The sequence below is a fragment of the Melanerpes formicivorus genome, unplaced genomic scaffold (assembly GCF_026170545.1).
Source record: "Melanerpes formicivorus ecotype bairdi unplaced genomic scaffold, bMelFor1.0.p_v2 SCAF_60, whole genome shotgun sequence".
Taxonomy (NCBI): Eukaryota; Metazoa; Chordata; class Aves; order Piciformes; family Picidae; genus Melanerpes; species Melanerpes formicivorus.
Genome location: NW_027142412.1, coordinates 1,038,208 through 1,061,781, shown reverse-complemented (window position 1 = coordinate 1,061,781; position 23,574 = coordinate 1,038,208). Strand labels below are relative to the sequence as shown.

The 23,574-nt window shown below is 54.3% G+C and overlaps 1 protein-coding gene across 5 annotated transcripts in view; it reads left to right on the top strand.

Annotated features, from left to right (window-relative positions):
• Positions 1-856: 856 nt before the first annotated feature.
• The window catches only part of SRRM4 (serine/arginine repetitive matrix 4), a 50,867-nt gene continuing 28,149 nt past the window's right edge, over positions 857-23,574 (top strand). For all 5 annotated transcript variants that reach the window (XM_068161776.1, XM_068161779.1, XM_068161778.1 and 2 more), the window contains exons 1-2: positions 857-1,224; positions 21,560-21,703. In XM_068161776.1, coding sequence (XP_068017877.1) covers positions 1,094-1,224; positions 21,560-21,703 — 275 coding nt within the window. In that variant the 5' untranslated portion in view covers positions 857-1,093. The remainder of the gene's footprint in view (positions 1,225-21,559; positions 21,704-23,574) is intronic.

Genomic DNA, 23,574 nt, shown 5'->3' with positions numbered 1-23,574 from the left:
TGTGGGTTTTCAAGGCACAACAGAGAGAGTCACTCATTCATCCAAGGTCACCGGCTTTCACTTGTGCTTCAAAGCATCTGGTAGAAGAAGCATTTTCTCCTAGAGATGTTCCTGTTGTGCTCAGTGCAGAGAAATTGCACCGCTGCACCAGCCCTTCCCCTCCCCATGTGCCTGGCCCCAGAGGCTTAAATACTGAGCTGGCTGGGACCTCACCGCAGGGTTCCCCAGCCTGCTACTACTGAGCCCCATCACTGCCCCTCCATCAGTGCCTGTTAAATGGAAGGGATGGGAGGGGGAAAATAAGAGAGATCTCTACAATCTCCTTCTTGTATTGCTCTCGTTGTAGGGCAGTTACTGAAAGGACTCTCTGACCTCCTGCTGCTTTCTCCCTCAGCCGTCCGAGGCTCTCCCTCTTTTCTCTGTCCTCCAACTGTCTCGTTAATAGTTGGGAGTGGGCAAACACAAAGGCTAGTGGTAACTTATACCGGGGGACAGGGCCTTGTGGTGCTTTGCCTTGGAGGGTTTGCGTCCCACAAAGGGTGAGTTGTAGGGGCGTCCATGATCAAGCATCAAGCTGGGAGTGGTTCCTCAGCTGGGGGTGATAACGATGGGGATGGAGCAAAGAAGGTCCTGGGTCTGTCAGTGAGAGCTGGAAAACCTGCCTGGGAGCCCCCCAGGTCCCCTGGTTCAGGGTGCTCAGTGAGGCAGCTCGCAGGGAGGAAAGTGAATCTAGCCCAGGAGGGAGCTGCTTCGCTTGCCCCGTCTATAGAGAGGCAGAACCGGGCTCATCGCACCCCCGGGCTGTGTTGTGCCGGCTTCGGGGACAGCAGCTGCGGGAGGCGGTGCCGGGGAGGGGACGGCGGCGGGGCCCGGCCCCTCTCTCCGCCTCGCCGGCACAAAACGGGAGGCGGGGGCGGCTCGGGCAGCAAATCTCCCGCCCGCCGGGGCAGTGTCGGGGCAGCTCCCGGCACCGAACCGAACGGAACCGGGCCGGGCCGAGCCTAGCCTAGCCAGGCCGGGTAGGGAGCGGGGCCGTGCGGGGATGTAGAGCTCAGCACCGCGGAGAGCGGCGGGGCTGGGGCCCGGGAGGACCATGGCCAGCGTGCAGCAAGGCGAGAAGCAGCTCTTCGAGAAGTTCTGGAGAGGCACCTTCAAAGCCGTGGCCACGCCGCGACCCGAGAGCATCATCGTGGCCAGCATCACGGCCCGCAAGCCGATGCCCAGGTAAGAGCTGCCAGGGCACGGAGGGGCTCATAGATAGCCTCCTTCCTACCTCTGGACACCCTAATCCTTCTCCACACTCCCAGTTAGTACACCCCCCACACGCCCATTTGGAGGGTCAGGAGTATCTCCTCCTCCCCACCCCCAGCTGGCAGCTGGACGACCTGGAGATCTCCCTCCGTGCCTGGGGCAGGGGGATGTTGGCTGCCTGGGCTCTAGATGGGAGCAGGCTTGTGAAGCTTTGGCTTGGTGATGCTTGGAACCTAGGAGATTACTGCCTCCTCTGGGGAGCAGGTGGGGGCCTGGAAATTTCTGGTTTGGCTGTGGAGGGAGGGGCAGTGGTGAGGGTCATCAGCCAGAAAGTGTGGCCACATCCATCCCTGCCATGCAGACCCCTGAGGCACGTGTCCTACTGGTTGGCTTGTCTCAGACTAACTTCATTACTAGGAACAATAGCAAGGTGATGCCCAGGGAGGGGAACAGCCTTCATCACACTGAACTCTTTCTTGGAGTAGGGAGGAGGCTGATGCACCCCAAGGACGTTTCTTGGGCTGCAGCTGCCCAAGGAACCTGCACACAGTGTGAACTGGGGCAGCTGCAGGATGGGTTCCCCCCAGGTTCCAAAGTCAAGGTGTCTCAGCTTTGCATGTTTGGTCCCTGCCTGCCCTGTCTTTCCGACTCCCAGGGTGGCTGGTGCCCCCCATGTTTGCCAGAGGCAATGGCCCATGAAACAAGCTGAGGGGGCTGCTTGTAGCCACTGGGCTGCTCAGCTGGGCTGCCACACGGGCAAGGAGCTGTGTGGCTTCCTCACAACACCACACTCATATTTAGATCAGTTTGATTTTGCTTCCTCAACACTGGTTAAAAATATCCTCCTTGCACTGCTTTTACAAGGAAAGGAGGCTTTTGCTGGTTATCTTCTCTCTTGGCTCTTTATTTCCACTGCTGCTGCTCCCCAGCCAGTGCAGGGAATAACCCAAAGTTTCATGAAGGTGATGGGTCTGTAGAGGGGCTCAGTCTGCAGTGGGCTGGGTGTCAGGGGCTCAGCCTGTACTAAAGAGCAGGGAGCTCACTGGTTTGGATGCCTTCTGTGCCAGTGAAGGCTGTGAGCCACAGCAGTGATGGGGATGAGGGTCCTGCTCCATGTGCAATGTTGGGGTTGCTTCTGTCCCTGCAGCCCAGCAGCCATAGAGAGAATTTTTCCAGTCTCTCTGATGGCCATTAATCAGGGTAGGAGATTTGGAAAGGCACAACTTAGGCTTCCAAAGGAGAAGAGCAAATCCCACTTCCACAGGCAGTTTGCAGGGCTTCAGCCTTCACGGGGCAGAGGGACCACCACGTCTTTCTCCTCTTTTGTGTTGGCACCTGAAGGGGCTGTCCGCAGGCTGGGTGCTGGCTCTCATGTTCTCCTGTCTGAATGTACCTGAGCAAGCTAAGCTGCTTAAATATCTCTCCACTGGCGATGTAATCCAGCAGCAAATTAAGTTGCTGAGGAAATGCAGCAAGCCCAACTAACAGGAGGAATGCACAGCTCTGACCGGCAGCTAGGATCGCTGCGGGCATCCCAGCCGGGCTGGGCACTGCAGCTCAGGGTGTTTGCAGCTCCATCAAAAAGTTAAGGAATGCATGTGCCAGCTCCTGCAAGAGGGGAACTGACTGTGCAGGGGTTGGGAGCTCCCAGCACACAGCTGTCCTGCCAGCTTGGCTTTGCCCCGTTTTGCACCTTGGCACCACCAGATCCTCCGTGACAGGGTCCCTGAGCTGTGGTGTGCTCTGAGCAGCTGCCTGTGATGCCACCGGGTCCTGGTGTTGGTGCAGCCCAGCTTCTTTTGTCTCCTCTCAGTGTGTGCCACTAGCTGAGGCTAGGGGAGCATTCCCTGTGGTGCAGCCATCTGTGCCACTGCCCTCACTTGAGATGTCAAGTGGGGGCACCCCCTACCCCCATGCCACAGAGTGGCTTTGCTGCTTGGGGAGAGTTTGAAGCCTAAGGCTGGGGGAGCTGAGAGACTCTGGTCCCCAGCCTGTCTTATCAGGTCTGCCTGTTGGTTGGCATCGTGCAGGGCTCTGCAAGGAGCTTATGGCTGCTGTCTGGGCAGGATTGTGCCTATGGGATGCCAGATGGCACATTCCCAGGGGCCTTGCAGAGGGTCTCTATCAGGATACACAGCAATATCCCTAGCACCCTGAGACAGCAGCATGTTTGTAGCCCAGCAGGGGCCAGAGCCAGGCTCCTGCTCCCCTTCTGTGGAGAGCAGAGCCCCGAGGCTGGCAGCAGCTCCACTTGCAGCCAGCTCCTCACCCAGCTCCACGCTGGGTTTGTTTTTCCTGAAGGTTTCCCTGTGCCACTGCTGGGATTGGCCTTTCTTCCCTGACGATGCTCCCGGCTAATTTAAGAGCAAATGACTGCAGTGCCGGTGAGCAGAGTGCACCAGAGAGAGAAGGCAGGGAGACCAGTCAGCCAAATGAGGAACTAAGATTATCTGGATCTCTGTTTTGCTGGCTAAGCGTGCGCCCTCGTGGGATCTGAAGGGGCTCTCCTGTAGCATGGGGACCAGCTGGGAACCCCCACAGTGGGCAAAGCCTAAATCCATTCCCCCAGGGTGCCCTGAGCGTGGCTAAGGGCTCAATCCTTTATCCTTGTGGGGTAACGCTGGCATTTCCAGGGCAGAAGGTGATTTTCCTTTTTACCCTCTTCCAGCTGGTTCTGGCCCGTGCCCCAGTCTTTGCTGCTGCCTTGCTGCTGATCCCAGAGATAATGCCTCTTCCATATAAATTGCTTTCAAGCTCTTTGGGAGGTTTGTAGGGTTAAAGCTCTGCTAAACCCAAGGTTCATCCTGGAACAAAAGAATACATTAATCTCTTCCCTCCTGGTCCTGCTGGGGGGGGAGGGGGGAGAGGGAGGGAGGAGGCATGTACTCCAGCCCCCAACAGGGCTTCATGCCCAGAGCAGGGATCTACCAAAGTAAATGGATTATTGACCAGTTTGCAGTGTGAAGGGAAAAACTGAAGTGCTGGGGAAAGGGGCTTTTCCAACTGACCTCTCCCCATGCCAGGCCCAGCAGGGTTTTGCCACACAGGCAGCGGCAGTGCTCCTGCAGCTGGAGTTGAGGGACTCAGTAGTGTGGGGTGGACTGGGCAGAGCTGGGACTGTCCCCACACTTGCCTTGGCAGGGAGGTTGCTCCAGTGCAAGCAAAATCCCAGGATGGGATTGGAGGGGTTTGTGTGCCCAGCTGGTTGGGGAGGAATGGGGACAGAAACCTTCCTACCCTGCCCCAAGCCACTCTGCTGAGCCAGGGTGTCCCTGCTCCCTCCCATTGGTCCATAAGGATGTTGCAGCCCCCACCTGACAACAGCTGCAAAAGGCTTCAGCTCCTGTGAGCTGAAAACACTTTAAGCCTCCCATGATAAGATGCCACCTGTCTCTGCTCAGGCTTTGAGGACAGCTATCACTGCCATGCTGTAGCTGCAGTCTCACAGCCAGGATCCTTTTTCCTCCCTCCTGGCTGTGCCTCTGTCTGTGTCTCTTTCCCTGGCTATGACCTCAGCCATGGTGTAGTAGCTGGGAGCCCCTTCATACTCCATGGCCTGACTTCTCCCAGTGCTGCTGCAGACTTCATCAGCATCACTCTGCTGGGGAACCTGCAGCTGCCAGGGACAGCCAGGCCAGGAGATGCTCCAAGGTCCCTCTGGGACCTGGAGCTGGTGGCAGTCCAGGAGCTTGTGGATGCTTTTTGGACGTGTTTGGGCTTCCTGCTCCCACACAAGCCACGGCGGTGTGGCAGAGACTGCCCAGTACCCCCAAACTCATCTGAAAACCACTTCCACACAAAAAGTGAGGGCACTGGCCAGGCTGAGGACTGCAGGTGCCAGCATCAGCTCCTGGGGCAGCTGGTGATGCTGGGTGAGCACCGGCAGCACCCAGAGAAAGGAGGCTCCTGCATCCCTCCCTGCCAGATGGTCTAAGTGGGTCACACCGGGGCAGAGCAGGGGATTTGTGCTTTAACCCTCAATCCCCCAGGAGGCACTGAGTGTGGAGGGGGAAGGGAGGGGGTGCTGCTGAAGTGGGATTAAGCCCTCTTTTGCTGTCTGGTTTGCCACCACAAGCGATCTTGGAGATGGGTTTGGGCACTGCTGCTGCAGCTGCTGGGATGAGGGTGGCTGTGCTGGGACTGGGCAGGAGCATCTGTGGCACTGCAGTGCCAGGGGGTCACAGTACCCCCAGTGAGGGCAGAAGGTGGCTGTAATTCCCTCATGGCCTTTGCAGTGCTTTGGTCCTAGCAGGGGGGCCCTAACAGGGACTTATGGTGAGCTGGGGACCAGTTCTCTCCCATCCCATCTCTACCTTCCCAGCCACATTTTGGTATCCCCATAGCCAATTCTTTCCCCGCGGGCTGGTAGCCTCCTTGGCATCAGAGTGTGCTGCTGGGGAGGGAGCCCCCACTGGAGGCCCCGCCGTGCCCATGGCCCCCGCCCCCGTTAATCTCCCCCCTTGTCGGGGCATCTGCTCTGCGGGGAGAGGCGGCGGCAGGCCCGGCCTCGCCAGCAGCCTGGCTGCCATCTGCTCCCTCCGATCCCGACCAGCCCGGCGCTAATGAGCCCATGGCCCCGGCCCAGGCGGGGGGAGAGGGGTCTGAAAAGAAAAGTAGAGGGGGAGAAGAAAAGCCCCTTCCTCGGAGGGGCTGTCAATAGGGAAGCTTTTGTCCGCCCCTGCCCTCCGGCTCCAGCTGGACGGCGGAGCAGGGAGAGCTAATTAGGCAGCTCGGAAGCTGAGCGAGGGGCAGAGCCGGGGATGCCTGCGAGACCCCCTCCCCGCTGTCTGCAGAGCCTTCATCCTCCGCCTCCCCCACCCCGACCCGTCCATCTGTCCCTCCGCTGGATCGGTGCTGGTGGCTGTGTCCTTGCTGGTCTCTCCAGGTGCGGGGGGGGACACCTCTGTCCTCAGAGCAATGGCCCTGCCAGTGTGTCAGGGAGAAGGAGCTTCCTGCCAGGGCTGAGTGGGATGCAGTGAGCATATGTGTGGCACAGGCAGGCTCAGCATCCATGGGTGCCTTAACCAGGTGACATGCATCAGCATGAGAAGCACCTAAGGATTTAGACAAAGTGGCCTCTGGAAGCCCCCATAGGAGCTCTGAGCTGCTTCCTAGAGCTGCACACCTGCTGTGGTCATGAGAGCTGTTGTTACCTTCACCTAAAAGCAGATGCGAGGCTGAGTTGTCCCCAGAGCAGCTCTGCAGGAGCTGGAAACCAGAAGGGTGGATGGAATTGTGGTGATTTGGAGGATGGGCAACTTCTGACCTGTAAAAGTTTGGGTGCTCTGCTCGGGGGCCCAGATCTGGCCCTGTAGCTCCAGCAAGAACATGGACATAGCCTGGCCCTCCTTTGAAGTGAGGGTTCACAGTGTCTGCACTGGCTATGGGGTCCTCCTCCCCTGCAGTGCTCGGCACTATCCCAGTGCTTGAGAGACTGAAGTGTGGAGCAACATCTCAGGGTGAAATGTGGCAGTTTAGGGTCTCATGGAGCTGGGACCCATCCCTGCCCAGTTCAGGGTGAGCTGCCAGATGTCTTGTGGCAGCACTGGCTCTGGCCAGCCCCTGTCCCTGCTGATCTCTCCCTGCTCATCTCCTGTTCCCAGAGAGGCAGGAGAGCAGGGCTCTTAAACCTTGTGCACAGGTGCACAACCCTCCCTTGACATCTAGCTAATAAATATTTAGGGTTGTGAGGCCCTAAATAATAAATAGCAGCGATGATCCTGATGCCAGGGATTGCTAAGCGGCTTCTGCCCAAGAGTGGATCCTGAGGCTGCTCTTGTCTGCTTGATGTCACCGTCCTGCCTCCAGAGCAGCCTGCCTTGCTGTGCTTTGTCCCCAGAAGGGGGCTTTGCAGCCCCTACTCTTGCTGACTTGGAGGTCCTCAGGCTTGGGCCATTTCTCCTTCCCGAGGCAGCTGGAGCTGAACCCTTGTCTGCTCAGCCACATTCCTACTCCTTCCCACGTCTCTATGTCTGGCAGCTGGACCTTTCTGTATATACACTTTTCTCTGAGATGAATTTATCAAATGCAAACCCCACATCACTGAAATGAAATCATTTCATGCATGACCATCCTTTCCATACCCCCCCTCCTCCTTTTCTCCCTGCAGCTACTGAAGCCTCTTCATCATTGCAAAGCCCAGGCCAGGCCAGCAAATCCCACCCACGTTTTGGCTGCAGGTGGTGCTGGGGCTTTTCCATAAGACCTGGTCAAACTCAAGCCCCCTGGTGCTCTTTTCTCCTAGGAGAGTGTAGGTCTGCTGTGACCTGCAGTTCTGCCCTGCCCTGCCTGTGTCTCCTAGTCCCTGGTCTGGCCCTGATCCCCAGTGGTGCCCCCAGCTGAAAAACAGGGCTGTGTTGGATGCCCAGATCAGAGCCCTTTGGCATTCCTAGCATAGGGCAGGGAGAAACACCAAACCCCAGGGTCCAGTTTGTTTTCCTAGCCCCACTTCCTGGCTTTCTAGGGGTGTACAAAGATGCAGAGGTTGTGATGCCTGAGCTCGGCCAGGAGCGGTGGATCTCAGCAGCGCGGCATCCATAACAGAGCTTCGGTGTGACACAGGTTTAGCACACGCCAGGGGGGGATGAGCTGTCCGAACCACCACCTCCAGCACCATGGCCAGGCACAGTGCCCACATTTTGGTGCCACCATCACCTAGCAAAGGACACAGAACCCTCTGTGGGATGCTGGGTGCTGCAAAAAAAGCTGGCTTCTCCAGCAGGCACTCGAGCCGAAAGCGCTGACAAACACAGGGAGGTTAAAAATAGCAGCGGGAGCGCTTCCCCTGCCAGTGCAGTGGGGACTGCAGGAAGGGCTTCAAAAACAGAGAAAAATCCCAAAGTGGGGGAAAAAAAAATCTTTATTTAAAAACTCTCCTGGAGTTTCAGGCTGTCTGAGATGGGTCTGCAGCCTGAAGGCAGAGAGACTGGGGCTAACTGCTTTGCTGGCGACCTGTTTAACACTTTGTGTTTAATTTATGTCTCGGCATTAAGGAAAGCTGCTGCTGCTGCCCAGCCTTGACTGGGTGCCTTGTGCAGGGTACAGGCAGGAGTGGGAGCACCAGGGAGGGCATCTCCTGAGTGCCTAGGCTGGCAAAGTGAGGGTAGGGTCCTCTCCTGGAAACGTTGCTCGTCTCTCTCCTTCCACCCCACTTCCTCGCTGGTACAAGCTGCAAAGACCTTCATGCTCCCACCTCGGGACCCAGATTCCCACCTCACATGCTAGCAGCTGAAAATGCTCTGGAACCCACAGACTGATGAGAAAATGTCTTTTCTCTGCCACTAGCACCGAATTCCAGCAGCACATTGTCCTGGTGGGACTTGATAGCACTTTGGCAATGGGTTGTACTGAATTTATCTCGTGCCCGGGTGTGCTTGGGAGCATGTGTGTTGGGGTGTGACTGGAAGAGAGCCAGGTAGGAGGCTGTGATGTTAGCTACCTTACTGCCAGGGTGAGAAATTAGTTACTGCCCAGCAAGAGAAATATTTTTGCATTGAGAGAGCTTTCCCAGTTAAAGGCCATCTGCTGAATTGATCTGTGCCCACCAAAGCAGTGCACATATAACACGTATGGAGAGCAGTATGCAGACAGAACTTCCCTGCTGCTCCATCGTCTGCAGGCAGTGGACCAGCCCTCCTTGGGCAGAGAGGGCATGGCCACATCTGGGAGGCAGTTAGAGCTTTGGGATGGTTTTCCCCTGAGGCTGGTGGTTTAACTCTGGGAATCTGTTTCCTATAAATCTTTTGCCCTCTTCAAACCTTTCCCCCAAGCCCCCCTTCCTGCACCCCCACTTCCATCAGCACATGGGCAGTTTGTTATGATGGGGAGAAGCAAGGCAAGTTGGTCCAGCAGTGCTTCTTCCACGGGGTGAAGCTTTTATTTGCCAAACCCCCCTCCAAGTTCAGGAACATGTAGGAAGAAAAACCCCAAAGCAACAAAGCATCCTGGTGACCATGTTTTGCCTGCCCTGCCCTGCCGCCGTGGGACAGGCTCCATGGTTATCTGCCTGCTGCAGCTGCCCCTGCCTTTGTCTGCCCATCAGCCAGGCGTTGGCCAAGCTGATGGAGGACAATGGTGCAGGGCCACCAGAGAGCAGAGGCAGATGAGTAACGTGCGCTGGGGAGAGGGACTGGGCTCTGGGTGGGCACTGCCGGCAGAGGAACAAAGGGAGCTGCTGGTTAATCACTGAGTTGGGGATATTCTACAGCCTGACACACTGGAGAATGGTGGAGTGCATGGAGTATTGACCTGGCTGTGCCCTGTGCCTCCTAATCAAGGATGGACATGACCTCCTGGTGACCTGTGTCTCCAGAGCCTGGCTGCCCTGTGCAGCGCTGAGCTCTGCAGGACGTGGGATATGTTGGCTGCATCTTCCCCAGGATCCCAGGGCATCTCTGGACACAGGTACTCTGTTGCCTGTTCTGTCTGGTGGCTGGAGAAATCATTGACACAGTTTTGGACCTGTCCTTGTGCTCTCTCAGACGTTTCCCATGTGTGGGTTAAGAGCCAGCTCAGGTCAAGAGGGTCCTTCGGATGTTTTGGAATGGTTTTTTGGATGTTTTGGAGAGTGCCTGAAGGTGCTGAGATGTCCAACACCAGCACCAAGTGCTAGCACCAGGTTTGGCTCCCACTATTTAATGCCTCATGGCAGAAGGCACTGCTCTCAGGGGCTCCCCAGCTTTCCACCCACAGCCCAAATTTTCCCATCCTCATCCCTCTGAGCAGGCTGAGATTCTCAAGGGCATGGGAGCAGCTGCCAAGGGGATGGGTGGGTTAATTTTGCAGTGGAGGCTCATGGGCCAAAGAGCTGGCTGCTGGCTCTGCTGGGCTGCCAATGCCATTGAAGGCACATTCATCCCTGATTAATGGAAAGTGAAAAGCAGGATCCTGAGGACCCGTGGCTCCCCTGCCCCCTCCTCGCCGTGGGCTGCCGCTGCCAACCCTCACCCTGTGCTGCTGCTGGGTTTGTCCGGAGCAGAGGACAGCAGGTCTCACCTTGACTTTCCATGGTGGGAAAGCAGGCAGCAAAGCCTCAGCCCTGCCTGCAGAGCCAGCACTGGGGCACAGCCACCCTGCTGCCCCCGCTCGCCCTCCCCAGCGCGTCGGTATCGATTTGCCTGAACTCCCTGGAACGTGCCCTGATTCCTTTCAATTAGGCTTTGAGCGAGGGAGGCCTCTGCAGCGGTCGATAGAGCTGGCCCCTGGACCAGCATGCTCCAGAGGGACACGCTGGGGTTTGCTCCTGCATCCTCAACAAGACCATCCCCCCCTGCCTTGTTTACACCAGACCCTGTGAGGATAATACCACTGCTTAAAGGTTGTTCCTCGTCCCCTCAACATCTCCCAGCTCTTTCCATCCTCTGTCTGTCACAGGACACATTTGCCGCACCATTAGCTGCTTCACCTTTCTAATTTAGACCAGTACCAGGCTTGCATGGTCCTCCTGCTCTGTGCAGGAGCAGCCCAACCACCAGCTGGAGCTGAACAGAACCCAAGCAGCCCTCCCCTTCTCATCCCTGGCAAAGCTGCCTTGCTTTCCCCTTCCTCCTTGTTGAGTGCCATCTCCTTGGGGACATGCTTAGCCAAGCTGTGTCTTGGTGTCCCGTTGTTTCCGGCAAACTAATGGGCAGAGTGCTTGTTTGCAGAGAGAGCACAGAGCAGAAATCCCTGCACTTCATCTCCAGCTGCAATTACCGAAGCCGAGTTGATGCAGTTGATGGTAATGGGATGGTAACACTGTCTGAATTTGTATTTAATGCTGATTCCAAGGGCCTGTAATTTTCATCAGCACCACATGACTTTTTATAGAACAGAAAAATGTGAGAGCGGTTAATGAGCTGTAATTCTGGAGAGCTGCTGCCTTGATTGGGACTAATTATTTTCTTTATAAAAATAATTAACAATCCACACAACCTATAGAGTGAAAGGCATGTGGCATTAATTAAACCAGGCAGTATTTTCAGCACACCTTTATCTCCCCCTTCCCATCACACCCTGAACAGAGGGTGGTGTTGTGCTGCAGAGGGCCAAGCTGGCCGCAAGCCACACCAGGGTGAGGGCTTGTGCAGGGAGAAAAGGACAGGTCCTGAGCAAGGGGCCTCATCCAGACCCTACCTCCACAGCCTCCTGGCCCAGCATGTAGAGTAGAATAGAATAGAATAGAATAGAATAGAATAGAATAGAATAGAATAGAATAGAATAGAATAGAATAGAATAGAATAGAGCAGGGTGGGAAAGACCTTTGAGATCATTTAGTCCAACCTATCACCCAACACCATCTGATCAACTAAACCATGGCACCGAGTGCCTCATTCAGTCTCTTCCTAAACACCTCCAGTGATGGTTACTCCACCACCTCCCCAGGCAGCACATTCCAATGGCCAATCTCTCCTTCTGTGAAGAACTTCTTCCTAACATCCAGCCTGAACCTCCCCTGGCACAGCTTGAGACTGTGTCCTCTCAGTCTGGTGCTGCTTGCCTGGGAGAAGAGACCAACCCTCACCTGGCTACAACCTCCCTTCAGGTAGTTGTAGAGAGCAATGAGGTCACCCCTGAGCCTCCTCTTCTCCAGGCTAAGCAACCCCAGCTCCCTCAGCTTCTCCTCACAGACCTCCTCATTTGGGCAGGGAAGGCTGTTCTGGCTAGACTAAGGAGATGGTTTCATGTCTGGGCTGTCTGTGATGAGCATAGAGAGAACACTGGGTCTTGTTTCTGCTGTTTCAGCTGAAGACCAGCCAACAAGACCCTAGCTGAGAGACCTGGGGTTGTTCAGCCTGGAGAATAGGAAGCTCTAGGGAGACCTTATAGCTACATCCTAATATCTGAAGGGGACCAGCAAGAAGGCTGGGGAGGGACAGTTTAGAAGGGCTTGTAGTGATAGGATGAGGGACAATGGTTTGAAACGAGCAGGGTAGATGTAGATTGGACATCAGGAGGATGTTCTCCATAATGGGAGTGGTAAAATACTGGAACAGGTTGCCCAGGGATGCGGCTGAGGCCTCATTCCTGAAGATATTCAAGGTGAGACTTGATGTGACCCTGTGCAGCCTGATCTAGTTGGAGGTGTCCCTGCTGACTGCAGGGGGGTTAGACATGATGACCTTTGCTGGTCCCTTCCAACCCGCTGCAAGCTGTGAATCTGTGGGGTAAGGTGCAAAGGTCTGCAGCAGGTGCTTCTGCTTGCCGTGGGGCATCAGGTTATCTCGAAACTGAGGTGTCTGCTTTGCACAGGCCAAGTTCTTGCTCTCCAGGGCTGCGAGATCCCAGGATGAGTCGCAGGCGAACGTGCCCCAGCAGCGGCAGCAGCGGCAGCGTGCGGGTCTGTGCATGCTTAGACACGCACTTACATAATGTACCATTGTTAACAAGACTAATTCCTCTATTTTCCTGGAGGTATCCTGAGAACTAATGAATATATTTGCATAATCTTGATTTTGTTTATGAATAATTCTGGATTATCCAAACGTGGATAACACCAGGGCTCTGCCGCTCGAGACTGCTGTCAGCCGAGGATCGCGGAGCGCTTTATGAATATGAGCTCAGCCCAGCAAGCAATAAAATGATCACTGCACCCAATTAAAGAGGGAGGTGCTGAAAAGTGAAAGGGTTCTTTCCAGCTTCTCCCTGGCAAGCTCTGCCATGGGACCCAGGAGTCCTGGGACCCACCTGTCTCCAAACCTTTGCCCTAGGGAGCAGTAAGATGCGTGATTGAAGATGATGTTTAGGGTCACAGCGTGGTGTGGGGAAAAGACCTGGAAGCAGAGAGTGAGTTTTCCTTCTGGCTTTGAGCCCTAGACAGCCCTGGGTGCTGCAAAACTGAGCAGCTCAGTGCCCACTGTGTGGTAGGAATCACAGAATGGTTTGGGTCAAAAGGGACCTTCAGGATTATCCAGTTCCTGCCCTCCTCCTGTGGGCAGGGACACTTTCCACTAGACCAAGTTGCTCAAGGTCTTATCCAGCCTGGCCTTGAACACCTCCAGGGAGGGGCCATCCACAGCCTCCCTGGGGAACCTGTTCCAGTGTTTCACCACTCTTACTGTAAAAAATTTCTTCCTAAGAGCCAGTCTAAAGCTTGGAAGCAGTGGAGCATAGTGAAAGGAGAAAAAGCCCTGTCTTCCTTCCCAGAAATTCTCCTTAACTTACACCCCCCTCACCAGTCCTTCCTGGACAGGTGATGAGACCACCAAAGTGTTTCCCATGGAACCAAAGGGTGTTATGGGAAGGAGGATTAGAGTCAAACAAAACCTCCCACCCATGAAACTGGAATTCAGGAATTTCCCAGCTCAGCTATCAGGAGAGATGCAACACGTGGAGGCAAGAGCCCTTCTGGCCATAGAAAGCCCCCAGCAGCATGTAGCAGGGGATTGAAGCCCACTTGCCACCTACCTTCCTGGACTGGGAATATTGTAGGCTTGCTTGTCCAGAAGGAGAAATCTGTTCTTAATTCCTCTTCATGGGAGCTAATTGCTGCCCACGCATCCTGCACGAGGACATCTGCTCCTCACATCATCACTCCTGGTTCCACATGGCCTTGGCTGTGCAGCACTGGGCATAGTGTCAGGATGGTCATTCAGGAGACAAGTCCCAAATGGGAGGATCCCCAGAGATCTTTGTTTTACCAGAGGTCCCAAGCACACCACACTGGCTGCTGCACGTGGGGCAGAGCTCCACCAGTGCTGACCTGCTTGGCTGATGTCCCTGGATGCCCAGGTTGGGGTCACACGTTCAGATGTGCCCACAGGTCTGTCCTGGGGGGTTGAGCATTTTTCAGTGTCAGAGCTATTTCAGGCTGAGCCCCTGGGGTTGCTGTTCATTACCTGCAGGCAGGCATGCCTGCTTATTAACAGGGTGTGGTGGCTTTGTCTTTGTGTGCTTGTCCCAAGCCTGCATGGCTGTCTTCTCCATGCTTTCCCCACCAACCAGAGTCATTCCCAGGGAAGTTCTGCTGGAAGGTGGTAGCTGTATAAAGAGGTTGGGGTTCTCATAGATCCATAGAATGGTTTGGATTGTAAGGGACCTTAAGGATCATCTTTAAAGGTCATCTAGTTCCAACCCCCCTGCCATGGGCAGGGATACCTTCTACTAGGCCAGGCTGCTCAAGGCCCTGTCCAGCCTGGCCTTGAACACTTTTGGGGAGGGGGCATCCAAAACCTCCCTGGGCAACCTGTTCCAGTGCCTCACCATCCTCACTGGAAAAAAATTCTTCCTAATCTCCAGTCTAAATCTGCCCTCCTCAAGCTTCAATCCATTCCCCTTCATCCTATAATTACAAGCCCTTGTAAAAAGTCTCTCCCCATCTTTCTTGTAGTCCCCCTTTAGGTCTGGTTGTGGGATATCCAACTTGTTTTCCCTTCCACTTCCAGTGGCAATTCAAAAATAACAAAAGAAGGGAGTGGAGGAAGAAGCTTTATGTGAGCAGCAAAGGGAGCACTGCTGCTCCAAGCAGATCTTCTCCTGCCATCTTCTCCTCCCTGCCTCCAACATGCCTTATTATTCATTCATTTTTAAAGTGATCTCCCAGTGCTCCCAGGAGCTCCTGGTAACTGTATGCTTACAATCCCTGTTTGATGAAAATTTAATGAGCTGTGTTAGTGTCTTGCTGCTCTTTGCCATGCCGACTGGCATGGAGTTTTGGGTAAGGGAGCAGCTGGCATCGTGGCAGAAAGCACCCATCATGAGCAAGCACTGCAGGTGTGGCATCCCAGGGCCCAGCCCTGCCATCACACACAGGATGTCTTCCTCATTGAAGAGTGAGCCCAGGCCTGCCATGAGGATCTCCAAAGATATTGGATTAACCTGTGTGAGGGACTGAAATCTAGTGAGCCAGCACAGTCCCATCCATGGCAGCCAGCACTTCTGCAGGGGTTTAGCCTGAACCTGCTGTAGTGGCACAGGGGAGGCGTTCCCTGGGGCTCGGGGGGGTTGGCACTGTGCAGCAGATTGGGCATGAAGGTGCTCTCCAGCCACACAACACTGCAGAGAGCAGCAAAGCATTTCCTTTCTGAGACATCCTTCAGTTTTTATTAATTAATTATTATTATTATTGCTGTTGTTGTTGAAACCCCTCTAAAATGTTAAGTATCATCTCCTGGTGCTCCTTGGCTTGTAGCTCCCAGCATTGTGTTGGGAAGTATCCAGGAACAGGCACTGGGCTCCCTCCCAGCCCATGGTCCTGCCCTTTGCCAAGCTACATTTTCCCCTGCACTGCTTGTGGATGAGTAATTAATTAGAAATTGAGCTCAGCTCCAGCCTTTTCCTAATCATAAGCTCTACAAGGGCTGCTTAGGTCTGCCCCCATGCATGGCCACCAGCTCTGCCTCCCTCACCAGGGAGTGTTTGCCCTCATGGCTTCTCCAGGCTGGTGGGGGATGGTGGCAAGGATGGAGTGGCCAGCTGGGCTGTGGCAAGGGTTTAGCATAAGCTCTTGGCCCCAGTCCCTCCTCAGACCAGCCCCTGCCATGCTGGGGTCACTCAGAAGCCCAGAGTCCCCTAGAACATGGATCAGGGATGTGCAGGCTTGATGTGCCATGGTGCAGCACGGCAGTGTCAGCACTTCTGGCTGCATTCATGAGCACTGGAAACAGCCAAGTCTCCTCCTTTCCCATTCCCTGTCTGAGGAGAAAACTGGCTCCTTTACAGGCATGGGAACCTGCAGGGTGTTTGTTTAAGAGAGAGGATTTGAGTATAGGAAAGGAGCAGGATTGTCCCCCTGAGAGCAAGCCGGGCCCGGCAGTGTGCAGGTGCTGCCGGGCACGAAGCACCACGGGGAGCTCGGAGCCGGCAGCGTGGGAGGCACAAGATGCTGCAGGAGCCGCCTGAGATGAGGCAGCCGTCCAGGTTTGCTTTAGAAACGAGCCGACCGTGTGCCGTGCTCCTCGGGCTTCTCTCTGCTGTCACGGGCAGGAGGTTGGCAGAGCCATCCTGGATTGCTGGCAGCGAGGGAAGGTGACGCCAAGCCCTGCATGGCAGCCAGGTGCTCAGGAAGGAAGGGGGGGGCAGGGGTCCTGGTGTCCCTTAGGCTGGATGTTAGGAAGAAGCTCTTCCCAGAAAGAGTGACTGGCCATTGGAATGGGCTGCCCAGGGAGGTGGTGGAGTCACCATCCCTGGAGGTGTTTAGGAAGAGACTGGATGGGGCACTTGGAGCCATGGTTTAGCTGATTAGATGGTGTTGGATGATAGGTTGGACTGGATGATCTCAAAGGTCTTTTCCAACCTGCTTAATTCTATTCTTTAAAAAATAAATAAAGGAGACCCAGGTGTGGGGAGCAGGGAGAAGCTATGTGCACCTTCAGGCCTGACCCTACCTAGGAAAGATGGCCCATAGGAGGCTTGCTTTCCCCCGTGGAGTTTTAAGCTTGGCCAGAACCATCTATCCCGTGCTGTGCAGTGGAAGCTGCTGCCATTGCCAGCTGGTGCCCGGGATGGAGTCCTCCCATGGGCTGCGACCACACAGTGTCCCCCAAAGCATCTGGCACCAACCCTGTATGGCTACTGGGGCCTCTTCCAGCAGGGAAGCTCCTCTGTTCTGATTCAGCCATGCATAGCAAATCAGCTGCTGGAAAATAAAGAGCCAAGCTGCTTTTTTGGCCCGGGACGCGCTGAGAGCGGTCACTAAACCTTGCTGGAGGCCAAGAAGCTAAAGCAGCCGCCTGCCACACACGGGCTTGCAGCAGGACCCAGGGTTCCCAGGAGCAGGATGGGGAGGCTGGAAAAAATTGGATGGGGGTGTGGGAACATATATAAAAATAAATATGTATATTAGAGACTTGCATTTCCCTTCTGTTTTTAAAGTGCCAGAAGAAAACCAGGGGCTCTTCTGCAGCTGGCACCTCTGCTGAGGCACAGAAAATAGCAGGGAGAAGACTGGAATTGAACTGGCTTGGAGTCTGTGTAATCAGGGAAAATATCTCAGTGATTTGCTATTATAATTTTCAATAACAAACTGCAGGGCTCCTCCTGCACTAATAATAACAGCTTGAATGAGGTGGGAAAAGAACCTGCCACGGGCTGGTTTTGTGTGTGTGTGTGTGTGTGTTTGCGGGAAGCACTTCACAATTTCCCTCTCCCCTCCTAATTTTGAAGAGGTATTTTTAGTGCATATTTCAAAGAGCTTTTACGTAAACACATCTGCAGGAGTTTTTGCTTGGAGATGTCTTTACAACCTTCCCTTCTGCCTCCTCCCTCTCCTGGGACAAAGGAACTGTTTGACCATTTTCTTTTTCAATCAGATGTGCAAAGCCAGAGAGCAAGAGAGAAAATAAAAGGATGGGTGGGTTTTTTTTTTGCCAGTGCCTAAAGGCTTCTCAGCCCAAAGTGGTGGATTTTAGAAAAGCCACAAGCAGCTCAGCTCATCCTCAGCAGGGCCAAGAGCCCAGGGTGGAAGCACTTCAGATGTGGTCTTGGCAGGGAGCTGTGGGGATGCATGAGAGCAGGGACCACTTGTCACACCCACCAGCTGTCCCCTCCTGCCCAGACAAAACCTCTCGATGAGGGAAGGGAAGGAGTGAGGAGATGTTCAATCTCACACCCATGCACTTTGTGCACATTACTCAGGAGCAGCAGCCAGAGCATCCCTGGTGCAAACAGCCACAGACAGAGGAGTTTCTCCCACATCCCCTCATAGCTGTGTGCTTGCCACAGAGACCTTCAACAGGCTGATGTTCCCAGTCCCCAGGCAAGGCATCCATCATCATTTTAATGCCACCGAAACATTCACGACTAATAGGCTCATCAGAGATGCTTTAACCTTTTTCCTTTGTAGGGCTCTGGTTGGCTGAAGGCTCTCCTACCTTTACACCAGGGGCTGTGGAGATGATGGAAACATGGAGCCAGGCAGGGCTGAAAAGGGCAATGCAGTAAAAGTTTCTTCATTGGCTTTCCCAGGCACCAAGCCCTGAGCTTGGAAATGCTGGCAGTGCAGGGCTGGCAGTGCAGTCAGTGCTCAGGGGCCCCCAAAGTGCTTCTGCATGCAGCTGAGTGCACCCAGCACCCCAGTACCCAGCCCCCCCAGTACCCAGCCCAGCTGTGAGTGCAAAGTGAAGTAAATGATAAAGAGATTAAAAAAACCCAGGCTTGGTCTGCTTACCAGTCTGCTTACACTGCTGCTTGCAAAGCAGCTGGAAAAAGCAGGTCTGCAGCAAGGCCACTGAGGGCTGGGACTGCTGGAGCCCTTCCTTTGGAGGAGAGGGATGCTGCTGCTGTGGATAGGGACATGGCATTGTGGTCTGGCAGCTGAAAGGTCACTAAGAAAGCAATTTTGCTGCTTTTCCCTCCTCTTGAGAAGAGAAGCTGAGTTACTGCAGGGGGAAAAAAAAGATGATTGATGAAAGCTTTGTGGCAGGAGACTGCTGTGGGGCCAGGGCAGAGGAAGTCAGCTGGGACGTGGGTGCCTGCAGGCAGGGGAGGGCAGCTGCCCAGCCCTGGCAGCGCTGAGATGCCAGCGTGCAGGGATTTCAAGTGCGCACCAAACCCGCACCGACGGCGCGGGGCCGGGGGGGCCGGGTGCCACTGGGCTCAGCTCCCGGGGAAGCGTGTCACCAACTGCCACATTTCATGGCCTGATGAGATGGCACTTAGCCATGGCACCAAGAGCAATAGACTGGGATGGAGGGCTGTGGATGTTTGGTGAGTTAGCTCTGCTCCCTGAGGCAGTACATACCTTGTGCCTTTGCCCCATCCTCCGTGAAGGGTGCCAGCACCCAGCCCTGGGCAGGAAGAGCAGTGCAGTCCCACGGGGGCTGACAAGGGGCCCTGAGACTGGGCTGGTTTAAGCCCCAAAGACTCACCCGTGGGGCTCACCTATGTCCCTAGAAACCACAGCACAGAATGTTTTGGGTTGTAAGGGACCCTTAAAATTCATCTAGTCCAATTCCCCTGCAGTGAGCAGGACACCTTCAACTAGAGAAGGTTAGATCAGTTAACTTGGAATGTTTGTGGGGATTGGGGCATCTACCACCTCTCTGGGTAACATGGGCCAGCGTCTCACCACACAAGGCATGTTCTGCTCTGAGCTGGCTGCAGCAGCCCAGCAGGTGCCTTGCTGTGTGGGGTCTCTTAGTCAGGGGCAGGGATGTTGCTTTTGAACAGGTCTGATGGATAGGCTGGATTGTTGCACGGGGAGAAAGACAGGAAAGACAGGAAAGGGAGGGTGGGAGGAAGGAAGAGGGGAAGGAAGGAAAATGAGTGCAAGCAGTTGAACCATCTAATGGAAATGGAGAAACCTGGAGGGCAGGCAGGAGGGGTGAGCAGGTGCCTTGTCCTGGCCCAGCTGCCCATGGCTAAGAGCATCCTTAGGGAGAAACATGAACCCATACCTGGGGCAGAAAAAGGCTGCAGTCCTCCTTCCCATGATGGAGCAGTGTTGCCCTCCAGCAGGGCAAACCCTGAGCATCCTTTCTGCCTCCTCTTCCTTCTGCCTGCTCTAGCACACATCCCTGCCCCCTGTGCTGAGCGAGCCCTGTGCTTCCAGCTGCATCACCCTGAGCATCCTCATTGCCCTCCTGGGGCTGGCTCCAGCAAAGCACTCGCAGGGGCATTCTCCTTTCTGCTGCAGGCAGGGACTGGCAGGGGAAGGTGTGGACTGGCAGGGGAAGGTGTGATAATCCTCTTTTGAGGCCACAGTAATGGTTCACACCAAACTGCAAGCACTTTTACATCAGTCATGAGAGACATGAAAGATAACAACTAAACCCCCCCATTTTTAGATATATATTCAATCAACGTCTATGGAGCTTAACACAAGGGGATTACCAACCAGTTTAGAGGGTTAGTGGTTCTCAGCATTCATGAGAGGAGAATATTTGGTTGGATTGAAGCCAGCCTTTGATGGAATTGGAGAACAATTATTTCCATCAATAATTACTTCCAAGCCCAGAAGAAATGGTTCCCAGCGTGTTGCAGGAGAGGAGTCCTTGGGCACCCCAAGGCCAGTATGTTTTAACCCTAGGACTTGAAAATCCCAGGGAGCAGGAGCTGGGGTGAGAAGGGGACATGCCCATCATGACCAGGTCCCTCCTGAAAGGCAGCAGTGCCCCAGTGTGCCACCAGCCTGGAGAGGGACATTCCTGCCTCTGCTGCTGGAGCTGATCCAGCCCAGGGTTTGCACAGGTCATTAATTTGGGGACATTTTTAATGGATCCTAATGATTGAGCCTCAGAAGAGTGTTTTCAAAAGGGGCTTGGGAAAGGCCACAAGCTAATTAGCTCACACAAAGAAAGCAATTAACCATGTAGCTTCTCAGATGGTTAAAAATAAGAGAGATGTTGGGAAGCAACTGAGGGATTTATTGCAAGCAGAGTAATAGATTTTTCAAGGCAGAGGAACCATCACCTGCTGCATATCTGGGGCCACAAATATTTCACCCAGCTTCTCCCTGTTGATCCCTACCTCTTGTCTTTGCCTGATGCACATCCTTAAATGCTCAGGCCATACGAAATGGGCTCCAAGAACAAGTCAGCTATTAGAGAAAGTGGGAGTTTCTTGATAGAGAAAGCACAGGTGGAGAGAGAGGGGCAATCCTTCTTCTGCAGGTGCTTCTGTGCCAATTACAGCCCAAATAAATTTTGCTAATGGCTGGGGCAGGCAGCAGGATGCTCCCTGGGGTGTGCAACTCTCTGACTATGCCTAATGTGCCATTTTAGTGTCACACTGCTCTCTAACAAACCTCTTGGCACCATATAGCTTCCTAGATGTACAGCTTGCATCTGGCCCCAACCCCTTGTTCCTATTCCCATCCTCCATGTGTGATGGTCTCTGCAGCCAGAGAGCCCTTTGGGGTGGGGATAGGATGTGAGTGTGTAGCAAGGTATTGGCAATACAACAGCAGTTTGGAGACTGGCATTTGAAATGCAAAAGCTTTTTTTTGGAGGGTTTTCTACCAGACTGCAAGCCCAGTGTTGTCTCTGTAGAGCTGGGGAGCTAGAAGCCGTAACACAGAGGAAGCTGGCCAGGAGTGCTGGCCCATCGCTCCTCGCTGTTGCATTGGGTCTGGACATTGTGCTGTCCCTGCAGCATGGGGCTGTCCAGCTGCTCCTTGGCTGCCTGGTGCTCCTGGCACCGCTGCCTGAAAGCTGAGCACAGCGTGTCCGTGCTGGGAGGCAGCTTGAGAATGGGAGCCTGCTGCAGCTTTGGTGGAGCATTTCCCCCCGCAGGCTCAGGCAGTCCACGAGCAACCCGCAGCGCTCCTTCACAGCAGCACCTGTCCTGTCTGCCTGAAGGAAAGGAGGATCCCCAGCCCGTGGGGAACCCTTAGCCGGCGAGCCCAGCTGAAAGGACGGTTGGTTATTGCTCCTCCTCTCCCTTGCTCCCACAGCGGGACGCTCAGCTGCCTGCCGTACCCCGCGGAGGACCGGCGGGCCGAGAAGCTGAGCGGCCGCGCAGCCAAGGAGGCTTCCACCACCAACGGCTGCGCAAAAGGGAAGGAGAAACGGGACCATGCTCGCCACAGGACACGCAGGTAGGAGGCAGGGCTGTGTACAGGGCCACCCCCGAGCAGGAGGATGGATGAGGATGTGTCTGTAACTGCTCACCCAGGGGGTCGGGGAGAGCTGGTGGTGGCTTAAAGTACCCTGTGAGTGCCCAGCAAATGTTTGTGATTGTGTGAACACACACACACACACACACACCCTTCCACGGGTGCTCCCAGGGAGACACCTGCACAGAATCACAGAATTACTGAGGCTGGAAAAGACCTCTGAGATCATAAAGTCCAGCCTATGACCCAACACTGCTACATCAACCAAACCGTGCCACATTCAATCTTTTCTTAAAGACCTCCGGTGATGGGGACTCCCCCACCCCCCTGGGCAGTCCATCCCAGTGCCTAACCAGCCTTTTTGTGAGGAAGTGCTTCCTGATATCTAACCTAAACCTCCCCTGGTGTAGCTTCATACCATGCCCTCTTGTCCTGTCACTAGTTGCCTGGGAGAAGAGCCTGACCCCCACCTGACTATAACTTCCTTTTAGGTAGTTGTAGACAGTGATAAAGTCCCCTCTAAGTCTCCTCCAGGCTTCCACTCCATGTCTTGCTCTGACAGCCTGTTTGCAAGTAGCCCTGGCTGGAAGATGATCTGCCAGCCTCCCTGTGTGCTACCAGGTCTGTAGGGTATCCCTGCCAGGGCATCACCCTCAGCAATTCCTCTCTCCCCCCACACCTAGACCGGACCAGCAGCATCGTCTTCATTAGGAGATAGCTTTGTTATCAGTTTGTTGTTAGCCCCTGACACCTTGAGGGGGGGTGGAAACGAATCAAATGTGGTAGATGAAGCAGCCAGGGTCTCTAAGCTCTTCCTGTTAAACTGTCTCTGGGATTAAAGCCTCCCCCTTTGCTTAAAGATGGTGGGAAGAAAGAGCAAGAAAGCACATTTCATATCTTCAGATTTCAGGCTAACTGGAACAATAATCTAAATCGTATTTTTAATTAGACTTTGATTACAATCACAGGGAAACAATTAAAATTGGATCAGCATGGGGAGCAAGCTTCCACATCAAAGACAAAAGGCTTTATCTTGCAAGAGGGAGAAGGGCTCTACAGATACTGCCTGAGGCTGCATGGCACAGTCAGAGTTTTCTCCTTGCTCTCCCTTGGCCTTGGCAGTGCCTGGCTGTGGCCCTGGGCAAGGGAAGGCTGAGATGCAGCCAGTTTTGTTAGAGCTAAAAAAGGGAAGGAGGGGGGAGGAAGGGAGTGAAAAGCACATGGGAGCTGGGGTTGAGCATACTGAAGACTGAGGGGCTGAGATCAATGTTCAGGTCCGTGGTTTAACAGAGATCCTTAGGGTGGTTTGGGGGAGATAGCTGAGCAACAAGAAGACAGCTTGGAAAAACAGATTCCTTCTACCATACTGCAGAAAAAAAGACCCACCAAGCCCAAAGTGTGCCCTGCCCCAGAGCAGCACTTCTGTTGGTTGGTGAAAAACCTGGGGGCAGCAAGCAGAAAGAAGAGTACTTGATTGCTTCTCAGGCTACAGTGTGCTTGCACCTCAGATTTACCGCATCAGAAGCGCGCAGCACTCCGTTATTCACAGGTCACAGCAGAAGGGCTGGCAGACAGTTTTGTTTTGCAGAGCAGTTGGGGGGAAAAAAAGTATTAAAAGCACCAAGCAATTGCTTTTTTTTTTCTGGCTAATGCTATTTTGGTAGTAATTCTAGCCCCAGACAAGCAAGTGTCAGGATGCAGTGGAGCCAGAGTGCTTCCCCCAGAGTGATGTTTGCTCTGTGGCAGTAATTTTATTAACAAGAATGTTTGTTCTTTCTGCAGAAAGGTGACTGTCAGACATTCTCTGCTAGTGGCTGCTCCTGCTGGCAGAGTGAGCAGTGGGGAAACAGGGG